At 46.1% G+C, this 12,401-nt stretch overlaps 1 protein-coding gene across 5 annotated transcripts in view; it reads left to right on the plus strand.

The window, feature by feature from the left end:
* The window catches only part of REV3L (REV3 like, DNA directed polymerase zeta catalytic subunit), a 154,016-nt gene that overhangs the window by 41,213 nt on the left and 100,402 nt on the right, over positions 1-12,401 (plus strand). For all 5 annotated transcript variants that reach the window (XM_032951894.2, XM_032951897.2, XM_032951898.2 and 2 more), the window contains 4 exons: positions 5,731-5,863; positions 7,109-7,206; positions 8,011-8,115; positions 10,211-10,286. In XM_032951894.2, the coding sequence (XP_032807785.2) occupies positions 5,731-5,863; positions 7,109-7,206; positions 8,011-8,115; positions 10,211-10,286 (412 nt within the window). The remainder of the gene's footprint in view (positions 1-5,730; positions 5,864-7,108; positions 7,207-8,010; positions 8,116-10,210; positions 10,287-12,401) is intronic.

The raw sequence follows: 12,401 nt of genomic DNA on the forward strand, positions 1-12,401 counted from the left end.
ACAACGCATCGATCCATGATGCGTCGGTCCTCCCCTCGCGAAGGGCCCGGGGTGACATGCGCCAAAACGGCACCGGCTGAAACCACGATCGGCAAGGGCTCCGAATTTAGGACCTTTAAAAAGGGGTCCTGGCCCTCCGACATGGCCATCAAGGCGCCTACTAACCCGTCAGTTCTCAAAAAGTAATTGGAGGGAGACAAGAGGATACCTGTCTCCGGGGAGTCCAATTTCAACGGTATGCGCAGCCTAAGGGGTAGCAGGACTTGTGACCCCGGCGGAACGGTCACTGACACCTTGGTCAAGGCCCGCACACTGGCGGCAAGGGGGGACAGAACAGTGGGAGATTGCAGAAAGTGCAACCGACCCCTCTGATGGCATCTCTACACAACCTTGGTCTACAAGGATCCGAATGGGCATCTTGGTCAAAAAGTCAGTCCCCAAGAAACTGCCAAGGTCCTGGAGACTAGAATGGGCCCCATCAATTAATTTTCCCCAATCTTGACTGAAGCCACAATGTGGCCCAAAATGCCCAGACTGCCGCCAATTGCAGCAACACAAGCTCCCTGCACCGGCCGCAATGGCCCAACGGTGCATGGCAGCAACTGGAAAATGCATTCGGAAATGATCATTGCGGACGCCCCCGTGTCCACCAAGATCCGCACATCAACCCACTGTACGTACCCAGCCACCGCCAAGGACCCGGAAGCGGCCGCCACAACACGATGCGCGAGCGCATCCCATTGTTGCCGTTAATGATAAGTGTGATTTGTAGAGTCTCTTGTCTAACTGATCTAGTTCTAACCGATCTAGCCATCAGATTTACCATGGAAGTCGAAAAAGATGGCAAGCTACCTTTTTTGGATGTCCTAATAAAAAAGAGACCTGATGGTTCAATGAGCCACTCTGTCTACAGGAAAGCTACCCATACGGATGCTTACCTAAATCCGGATTCCCACCACCATCCATCCCAGAAGAATTCCCTAATCAAGACTCTACACCATAGAGCCCAATGCATCTCTGACCAGGAACACATTGCCAGTGAGCTCAAGCACGTACACCAAGCTCTCAAGGTGAATGGTTACTCCGACTACACAATCCGCAGAGCCATCACTCCAACCATGAAGAAGGACCCTCTTGAGGAGCCATTCAAAACCATCACCTTACCCTACATTGCTGGGGTCACAAAAAGATCTCCAAAATCTTGAATAAACACAAGATCCAGGTCCGATTAAACACTACGTAAAATCCGTGATCTGGTCCCGTCTGTAAAAGATATGAGTCCAGACATACAGTACCCTGGCGTCTACAAACTAAGTTTCCTCTGTGGTAGCAGTTACATTGGAGAAACCAAACGACATGCCTCGGACCGCATCCGTGAACACAAAGCAGACCTAAAACACGGTAGGACCAACACCTCAGCTGTGGCAGACCACTGTTAGAATTCACTGGGCTCGCATGACATTAACTTCTCCAAGACTTAACTTCTCCCCCCAAATAAAAAAGTCTATGTTTATACTTTTTGCATTGTGTACAGTCTGGAAGCTACCCATATGGCAAATTTCAAGTTTGTTGCATGTCTGGAAGTACGCTAAACATTTTGAATGGACACACATGAAAGGTCATCCTGGATTCAAAACTGAATTTTGAAGATCACACTGATTATATTGGTAAAAGACAAAAAGAAAAATTGGTTTTCTGTATCGACACAAGCACTGCTTCCCCCCTATGTTCCGTTTGGAATTGATAAAAGCTACCATACTGCCTCTACTTGATTACTGTGACATCGTGTATAAATCAGCCCCAAGTACTGTACTGAAGAAGATTGATTCCATCTATCACTCGGCCTTAAGATTTACATTGAACTGCCCATATACAGTGAGGGGAAAAAAGTATTTGATCCCCTGCTGATTTTGTACGTTTGCCCACTGACAAATAAATGATCAGTCTTTAATTTTAATGGTAGGTTTATTTGAACAGCGAGAGACAGAATAACAACAAGAAAATCCAGAAAAACGCATATCAAAATTTTATAAATTGATTTGCATTTTAATGAGGGAAATAAGTATTTGACCCCCTCAATCAGAAAGATTTCTGGCTCCCAGGTGTCTTTTATACAAGTAACGAGCTGAGATTAGGAGCACACTCTTAAATGGAGTGCTCCTAATCTCAGCTTGTTACCTGTATAAAAGACACCTGTCCATAGAAGCAATCAATCAATCAGATTCCAAACTCTCCACCATGGCCAAGACCAAAGAGCTCTCCAAGGATGTCAGGGACAGGATTGTAGACTTACACAAGGCTGGAATGGGCTACAAGACCATTGCCAAGCAGCTTTGTGAGAAGGTGACATCTTCTTGGATCTTTCGGTAAAGTCACGTAGAATGGAAATAAAATTATATAAATAAAACATAATTAAATAAAATTCTCACGACGTTTCGGCCACAACACAAGTACCCTTCTTCAGGTGAAGGAACAGAACTGTCGGGACGACAGCGCTTCAATGAACGCTGCTAAGATTCGCAGCGTCTTTTAAGCTAGGTGGGAAAAGTAAAGCGCCTTGACAAAGGAGTTTACATATCAAACAGGAGAATTTAGCATTAAAATCGCTGTGTTAAAGTGTTGGATCAGCAGGGTTTTAAAGTCAGAAATTAGCATGTAACTGGGAGATTACCATGATGTTAATGTGAGGGATTAGCATGTGACTGGTCACAGAAATAGCTATGTTAAAGCCAAAGTTTACATATCAACAGAGGCATTTAGTATATGGACGCTAAAGGACTGCAACTACCCAACTAACATACAATAAACCGATGTGAAAAAACTAAGTATAAACTACATCAATATAATTAATGTACTCAATATATACTTCAATAAGTTGAGCTTTTAACATAAAGTAACTGGGTATACACTACACTATATAATGAATACCATATAGTAAACTAATAAAAAACTAAAATATAAACTACATCAATGTTATCAATAAACTCTATATACTCTCCAATCAGCTGAGCTACTAAGAATAAGTGATTATACATTATATTGCCATATGGCGAAAAATGGGTGGCGGTTTTTTCTTTTCAACGTTAGCACCACGGAAAGCGACGAGCTTTGTTCAGACGGACGAGTTCATCTATGTTCGGAACGGGGGGGAGAAACAGCCACGATGCGCTGCTCTGTCCTGTGTTGCGTTACAACTATGTTATAAACTAGACTACTTTACATTGCAATGGTATACCTTCCAATCTAAACTACATTGTATACTATCGTATACACAGCCCAATGTAAGCTCTAACATTATGCATTATATTGATATGTCTCCAACTAAACTTTTTTCTACATTACACGATTATACACCGTAATATACACTGCCATGGACAAACCCACCCTTGAATTATACAATGCGTTACTATACACTACCCTATACTTTAGACTGTAAAATATTGCTGTATATTCACTATACAATTACGATACTATATATTGCCTTATGAATTTTGTTAAACATTACAATGTTATACTATTTATTATTATACAACATGCGATAAACCATACCATTGACCGTCGTGTGAAAGGTATTAAGAGGCAGTGCCAGCGAATGGACTATAATCAATTACGAACCGAAATGGTTTATAACATCTTTCCAATGGTTACTAAGCCAGAATCCATCTTCTTGGTTGAAATTGTCTCTGTGTTTGTATATGTGGATGGCCTCATGAACAAATCTTTCATGGTAGCCGGATGACTTGCAGAGAACCTCCGTCTTGGAGAAGTCAATGTCATGTGAGCACACTGAATTTTAACAGTGATCTGCCACGGCTGAGGTGTTCGTCCTACCGTGTTTCATGTCTGCTTTATGTTCACGGATGCGGTCCGAGATATGTCGTTTGGTTTCTCCAATGTAGCTGCTACCACAGAGGCAACTTAGTTTGTAGACGCCCGAGTACTGTATGTCTGGAACCACATATTTTACAGACGTAACCAGATCACGGATTTTATGTACTGTGTTGAATCGGACCTGGATCTTGTGTTTATTCAGGATTTTGGAGACCTTTTTTGTGACCCCCGCAATGTAGGGTAAGGTGATGGTTTTGAATGGCTCCTCAAAAGGATCCTTCTTCATGGCTGGAGTGATGGCTTTGCGGATTGTCTAGTCGGAGTAACCATTAGCCTTGAGAGCTTGGTGTACGTTCTTGAGTTCACTGGCAATGTGTTCCTGGTCGGAAATGCATTGGGCTCTATGGTATAGAGTCTTGATGAGGGAGTTCTTCTGGGACGGATGGTGGTTGGAATCCGGTTTTAAGTAAGCATCCGTAAGGGTAGCTTTACTGTAGACAGAGTGGCTCATTGAACCATCAGGTCTCCTTTTAATTAGGACATCCAAAAAGGGTAGCTTGCCATCTTTTTCTACTTCCATGGTAAATCTGATGGCTGGGTGTATGGAATTGATGTGGTCGAGGAATTGGTCTCGAGCAGGCCGGCCATGTGGCCAGATGGCAAAAGTGTCATCCACGTACCTCTTCCATAAGGTCAGGTGTAGAGTGGCAGTCTGGATGGCCTCAATTTCAAATTTCTCCATGAAAACGTTGGCTGCAACCAGAGATGGGGGAGCCCATTGGGGTGCCCTCAGTTTGTTTGTAGAAAATTCCATTCCATGTGAATTATGTGTTGGTTAAGCAGTGTCTCACCAGGGGGGGTACATCAGTATGCAGTCCTTGATTAACAAAGTCTTCAATGATTGCGATGGTTCCAGGTACAGGAACTTTGGTGAATAAGGAAACCACATCAAAACTGACATGTTTACAATTTATGAGTAAAACTCTACTATCTACACATAGACGCAAAATGTAAAAACTTAAATATCTTGGGAACAGTAGCTAATCCGTGGTTTTAATTGTCATATATTGAATTCAGCACATCAAAATCCACAATAAACGGCACATTTAATCTCTGAAGCAGACGACGTCTAAAAAATTGTAGACCGGTATAATATATGCATTGATAGTATTGTAAATCTTGACTGAAAGCTTTTGTGACTTTGATCCAAAGAATTCATAATATTTGGTTCAAAGAACCTATCTACGTGACTTTACCGAAAGACCCAAGGAGTATTGTAAATGTTGTGTACTCTTCAACACACCAGTGGGCTGAAATAGTAACTATTTGTCATTTTGTTTACGTGACAAATCCCGTACTGATTGGTCATGTCGGGTGATGGAGGGTTTCGACACATTTATACTTAAGCGATCTAACCCAAAATCCTTTATTATGAATAATATTGGTCGCAAAAGCCTACATGTTAAACTGTATGTATATGAATTAAATGCCAACGTCGAGGTCTGCTAACCACGAAAAGAGGGCTTGAGGAGAGAGTTTGGGTAGTTTTTCTAGTCCTAGATTGAAGGAGCGCAAACTACAGTGGGTTTACTGTACGGCTCATAGTTCGGGTTGCTTGGCCGAAGTTGCACTGCAGCTTGTCTTAACTTACCATTCATGAAGAATATGTGATCATGGGCCTGTTGATGTTCTGATGCGGTTTATGGTTCCACCAGTGGTGAGCAGGTAGGTTAGTAGGTGAGTAAGTTGATGGATCCACCGGTGTTTTTGAGGAGGAATGTCAAAGCCAGGAAGGGTAATGTTTGGGCCTCAAATTAAGTGTTTATTCTGGACGTCCGCTTGAGGTATGATGAATCCTGACGTGCGCTTCACTAAATGTTCAAATGTTTCTTCCTTCAGACAAACGAGGTGAAGTTCAAGCCAGCGGTCCTGAACCAAAGCCCACGGACACACATTGGGTTTTCAATTCGGAGCCGATGGAGGAAACGCAAACAAGCTTAATGAGATGGTGGCATACTGGCAGCATACCAAGGTGTGCATGTGCATTCGTTAGCATATCTTTGTAAGGTGACTGAATTATTGACTAAAAACTCTTATCTGCGACATACACATCATAGAAATTAGGTCATTATGCTATTGCAGCTCTTATAGGCTTTCATAGGCAGCCTTATTTTCAGAGTATGGATTAGACCATGTGAAGATATCCTGTTGGAGAAACATCCTATGCTGGCTGCCCTGCCTACATGATTAGAATATGCATTGAACCGGTCAAGCCACTTTGTGATGCAAAGTGGCTTAACCAGCTACGCCGCCAGCCAGCGGGGTAGCGAGTGAGGGCAATGGAACCATCCGGGTGATCGGCTGTGTGTAGCCAGTAGAGACGTTGATGCCTAGTGTGGTACTTAGTGTGGGAAAGGATAAGTGTTGGTCTGTGTAATGCCCAGTGTGGGTAATCAAGATGAAGTACCCTCTACATGACGTGTCGTGGAAGTCGCTCATTACACATTGATTAACTCTCGATGATTCGATATGCTAATGTGGCTGTCGGAGCGACTATGAGCAGAATCGATACAATAGACACCTCAATTCAGGTTCCACAAGACCATATATGGGCAAAGACGCCCCTGTGGGCAATGCCATGCCCACTTTATCCCATACATGGGCTGTGCCGCACATGCATTTTCCTCCTAGACAAAGAGCATTATAACGAAACGGCATTATACGAGGCAGTGCTATAAGAGGTGTGCCTGTATTCTCATTATTTGCATTTTCTGTAGTTGGACATTTACGAACGAGTTAATGTGATGTCATGGATGATTTTATAGCATGTGTATTATCTGACCAAGTGACTCAGCGTTAGATTGAGCCACTCACAATCGGAAGGCCGCGAGTTTAAATCCTGGTTGATACAATGAGTTATATTTTGTGAGGACATTGAGAGCGCTTGTCCTACGGATAGCCTCTCCTCGCCATAGGACTGGAATATTTCACCAACGGCTCAGGGCTGTAAACATGATATCAACACCACTTCAATTATCATTTGAGCAGGAACTCACCTTGACTTTGTGAACGGTAGTGATCTGGTCGTACACAATCTCTGATATACAGAAATGTTCAGGCTCATTACTACAGGCTGTGTGTCGGCAAGCCATTTGCCAGGTGGACCTGACCCGAGGATCTCGAGAGGTGACGTCAGAAGAGCTTTGCACACTCCGAACTGGGACACCACGAGACTCACCGTAAAGGTGGATGTGCCCTCCCGACTCTCCATTTACAGTTCGCTTTGGCTGGGTGAGGAGGTGACACGGCAGAGCCGCTGTGAGTTGGAGCTGGACGCTGTAGCAGCAGACATTCTCAACAGACTGGACATCGAAGGTAACTGTGCCAACACATCATCATCATCCATATCCATGATCAATCCACTGCTGTTGTACGTGAGCTGGCTGTGTCTAGTGGTCGCCCCTCTATGGCATTCGAGAGTGGTGTTCAGGGCCTATGAGGGTTTGTGTTGGTCGTGTAGGAGGGGCGGGAGAGAGGTTTGATCCGTTCACTTGTTCACCTGTTGGTCTCATCCGCCCCGAGGTCGCGTGTGGATTTCCCCTGCTCAAAAGAGAAGAGTAATGTTGGGAGAGTGGTCTTTTGAAATCTCATCCTCACATCTTCGTTCACACAATGCACAATGCAAGTGCATGCATTGTGCATTGGCTATGCATCTGGTAATTTTTTCATCAAGATAATTACACTCAAGGCTCAGATTGAGCAAAGCATTCACATGACGGCCTTTGATGGTCAAGATTTGTACCTGTAAAGTAATATACATCTGAATACACCATGGTTTATTTTGTTATAAATATAACTACTGTTTGTATAATAATACTAATACTGACTTGTCCACACCTGACCAGATGGGCATGTGGCAGAGTGCGCAACTCAGTCAGGAGGTTGATGTTCTACTCGGTCTATTTTTGATCCAAGGTCAATAAATCAAGTACTGCTTTCTAGAAAGTTGATCGTGGTTTTCATGTGAAGTGACTGGTTCTTGGCATCATAGTGTGGCTTTCCACCATAAGCTTCGGGGCCACCATATCGCCCAACATGGAGACACCAATGCTGGATTTACACGCATCGCTATGGATTCTGAGGCGTGTTCGCGCACCCTGCGTTCCATCGGCGATGCAGGCCAGATCGGACAGAACCCAGGGCTGTGGGCCATCTGGGAGGACGAGAAGCAGCGGCGGCGCGACGCCGGAGACTCCTCACAGATCGGCGTCCCAGCCTCGCAGGGTACGGCGAGTACGGCGAGCTGGCCGCTCTCACCGTGCTCTCGCCCCGCTCTCACGCCGCTCTTACTCCGCTCTCACCCTGCTTTCACCCCGCTCTCACCCCACTCTCACCCCAATCTCACCACGTCCAGAGAGTCGTTGGGAACATTGCGATCTGTTGCGGCGGCTTCATTGTGGTTGCTGCAGTTGAAATCTTTCATTTGACCCCAAGATATCCTTGGTTCTTTCGGTAATGTCACGTAGATAGGTTCAAAGAAAATAATCAAAAATACCAGAAAACTACTGAATTCCTGCAGTCACAAAAGCTTTAAGTCAAGATTTGATGCCAAGAGTTAGGATGAACCCTTCAAGATAAATCCTTTGAGGCACATGAAACATTACCTCTTTTGCAAGGGTGACATGACAAGAACAATGAAGAATGCAATATTTTAAAACAAATTCAATTGAAACACATTTTTTGACTGATTCTAACAATATATGAATACAGTACGATGTGAATTAGGCTAGATAAAAAGGTAAATTGCACAAAAAATATACTTAAAAAATCGAATATAACTGCAGGCAAGGAAAGTGACCAGATTAGGCAAGTAGAGGTAGTGCAGAAAGTCCGAACAAAGGGGCTCAGGCAGCCAGGAAACTTGAAGGCAAGCAGTCAACCCAACCCTTTACAAACATTTAGGTTGAGCCTACTTATTACGTTTTGTATGTTTAACTTCTTTCGCACCATACATAGCCAACCACTCTAACTCTGACAATCGCATTTTGTAATTTCACCATTTTTATCTTTGCTTGAACTTCATGATTAAATCTTAATTGCAAGAGCATTTTACAACATGCATCGACTTTTAATGCGTTATTTTTCACAGCCGATATGATATTGGGGCGCCGCGTTGGCGAGAGGTTAACTACCTCACCTGGTATGCAGGAGGTCGTGGGTTTGATCCCAACCCTGATGCCTCTATATTTGGAGTTTGCATGTTCTCCCCAGGTGACTTGGATTTTTCTCCAGGTCCTCCAGTTTTTCTCTCCACATTTAGAAATCTGCGTTTAGAGTATTTGGATGCTATATATTTCCACATGATAAGCCACTTCATTGAATTATCATTGCTAAAATACAAAGTTAAGTTAGTTTTAGTTTAGCTCATGATTCAAAATAGATTTTTGGTTTAGGCTGTTATGTACTGATGTGACCATGCTTGAGCTGAATCAGTCATATGTGGCGCATGGTGAAACGCTTGTGCAGCAGCAATTTAATTACTTTGGCTGTGTTGGGTGGTGGAGGGTCTTGATGACACAAATTTGTTTAGATTATTTCATGGCCTCACCCAAAATATATATAATAAATCATGGATAGACTTGTAATTCAAAGACAGTATTTCCTAACAAATGGGTGATGCACTTCATTTAACTTATTTATTTGTGTTTATTTTGATGTATTACTCCCATTTAGCCAGTTGTTGGCTATTTTACAAGGGAGATCTGTAGTGCATGAGCACAGCAGCAGCAAAAACATCGAAATTAGAGAGAATGAGTTCAGGATCCTTAAGGAATATTGCACAACTAACAAACGAGGTGTTTGATCATCATAACAAAACACATGAGAAAAAAATATTGGTAGCAAACATAGGTGTAACAATACCGTATGTACACAAAGACAAATATTCCCCATATAGTCTTCACAGACTGTTGGGGCAAGTGCTGTTAGCACTTATGAAGGCCAGCATGGCACACAAGAGGGTGGGTGGCCAGCACCACGCCCAACCACATTTTTCTCCCCAATGGCAACATTTTTACACACCGCACCAGGAGTCTGGTTCCGATAATTGTCACTGGTGTTGGCCATTAATGGGAATAGAACTCAGGTTGCTGGGTTCATAGCACAGCACGCTAACCGCTGCACTACCACTCCCCACATACACATATACACATGCACACACACGTATTAACATACATGCACACACAAGAGAATCTTGGGACTCTGTGAGGCTTTGCTGGGTCAACAAGCCTAATCATTTGTAACAATAATAATTAGTAAAGTATATATCTTAGTGTATTGTATAGTCAAGTCTTTGATTCGTGGAATTTGTTTTTTTCAGCCCGTTTAATTGAAGACGATGGTCAAAGAGAGATCGTTAAACAAATACAGGAAATGTTGCAGCGCTATTCGTCTTGGTGAGTAAATCAACTGACGAGCACGGTTGGTTACATATGGTGAGAAAGAAGTTCAGCATACATATGTTGTGGCATAGTGCTGGCTGCTGGCGAAAAAGGGGATCTGCGGTGTACGCTGTACTGACGTCAGCAAGCCATGATATCCACGAGAGGGGGATCTAGGGGAAAGGTCACAGAAGGGGCCCACTGGAGAGCCTCGGGAACCCGCTAGTAGGTTCCAGAAAGGGGGCATGGCCGGGGCTGAGCGAGGCCACGCTGAGAGTATAAGAGGGGACCTCGTGGCTGTTGCTGGAAGTGGGATCCCCGTTGTGCTGCTCAAGTCCATCGTCACCATTCTTCTCGTCGACATCATCATTCTTCTCGTCTCGTCTCCGTCTTCACCATCCTGGGGCACCGCTAGTCAAACAGCCTTCCAACTGTTATAACTAAGTAGTGCCGCCGATAATAGACGGTCTTAATAAATAATGCGTTATCCCGATGGTGCTTGCTAAATAAAGAAGTGCCTCTAAGTCTAACTGTCTCCGAGTTAGTCACAACATTTGGCGTCAGAAGTGTTAAAAAATTTGTCATGTCAAAAGAAGAACCTACCTGTAGTGTCCTAGGGAGACGAGGACGACGGGGACATTATCCCCTCAACAGCCCCGGAATCCAGGACTCCGGTCATGTGTCCCGAGGCGGCGGCACCTGCGGAGCAGCGAGAGCAGGACGTCGGCCCCTCGGAGCCGCCGGCCGAAGAGGGATGTCGCGACCTCACCGGGCGCCTCGCACACCTGCTCTCCTCTGCTGCGCAGCTGGTTGTTCAGCTTGAGTCGGCTGCGCCTACCGGAGGAGCCGCGGCTCAGGAGTTGCAGGCGGATGGCTCACCACTGCTGTGCCAGCATGGGAACCGGCGGGTTTCTCGCCCGAGCTGGCGGCCGCCATTTCGCCCACTACAGGCACATCGGAGAAAGTGGCCGCCATTTTGTCAACGGAGCGGGAGCTGACTCCCGCCAAATTCAAGTCGCCATCGGCGGCTTCCGCGGGAGCGCCAATTCAATTAAGGCACCTGCCTCCTGTCCGTGAGTTCGTGGCGGCGACTGGACGGCGTTTCAAAGCTGCCTGCACCATGGTCGTGTGATCTGACGACGTTCTGTGGGCTCTGCTGACAGCTCTGGATGATGACTCTTTGGCGGCGTTTGAGGCCATCCCGCTGGAGGATCGAGCGACTCTGCCTCGGGCGTGCGCTCAGATGGCCGCCATTTTCGACCCGCTGTCCAACGCATGCCGAAGATTTGTGCTGCGGAGGCAGGGGAAGGCCGAGATGCCTCTTCCCTTCTGCAGCGCGTTGCTCGCCTTGGGTCATGCAGCGCATTCGCGTATGGAACAGATAGCCCTGGATTGCCTGGCGCTGGAAAGGTTGCTGTCGCTGGGCCAGGAGTTGGGCTTCGCTCTCCCCATCACGGAAGAGGATGACCTGTCGCACCTAAAGGTGGCCCGCTGCATCCAAGGGCATGTCAACCTACGGGGTGGTTGCTTGCCACCTCGCGGGTGCCGGAGGATCCGGAGAAGCCTGCACCACGGGAACTGGAGCGGGCCTGCGCGTCGTTCACCTGGGGCCCACGCGGGAGAGGAGTCGAGGGTCGATGACCGGAGCGAGAGAGACGGGAGAGGGGGGGGGGACCCCCTTCCAGCATGGAGGTCCACAACCGCCTGCTTCAAGTGTGGCCAGCTGGGCCACATCTCCCGGGGATGCCGCAACAGAACCGGATTGCCCGCCTTGCCTACAACGTCCTCCCCCCAGCTGACATCCGCTTCCTTGGCCTCGCGGGACCCCAGCACCTGAAGTCTGGAGATCCCACGACAGCGCCTATTTTTAATGGACGACGTGTGGAGGCCCGGTTGCCATCTTCTTCTCTCAGGGAGGGGCCGCATACTTCAGGCCATTTATGTGATGTCCCGGTGGTCCCCAGCATGCAAGTTCCTGCTCAAGATGTGGGACCGGCGTCAAGGACTCACTCGAAGAGGGCTTTGTTCCGCTGAACCGCTCCCTTCCCGTTGTTCAATTGTGTTCCGACATCGTCTGGCCACAGCTGCGAGCCGGGCTGTGGCTTCCGCTTGACCTGGGGTCCTTCCCGA

The sequence above is a fragment of the Petromyzon marinus genome, chromosome 11 (assembly GCF_048934315.1).
Source record: "Petromyzon marinus isolate PM22_M1 ecotype Great Lakes invasive population chromosome 11, UKy_Petmar_22M1.pri1.0, whole genome shotgun sequence".
Classification (NCBI taxonomy): Eukaryota; Metazoa; Chordata; class Hyperoartia; order Petromyzontiformes; family Petromyzontidae; genus Petromyzon; species Petromyzon marinus.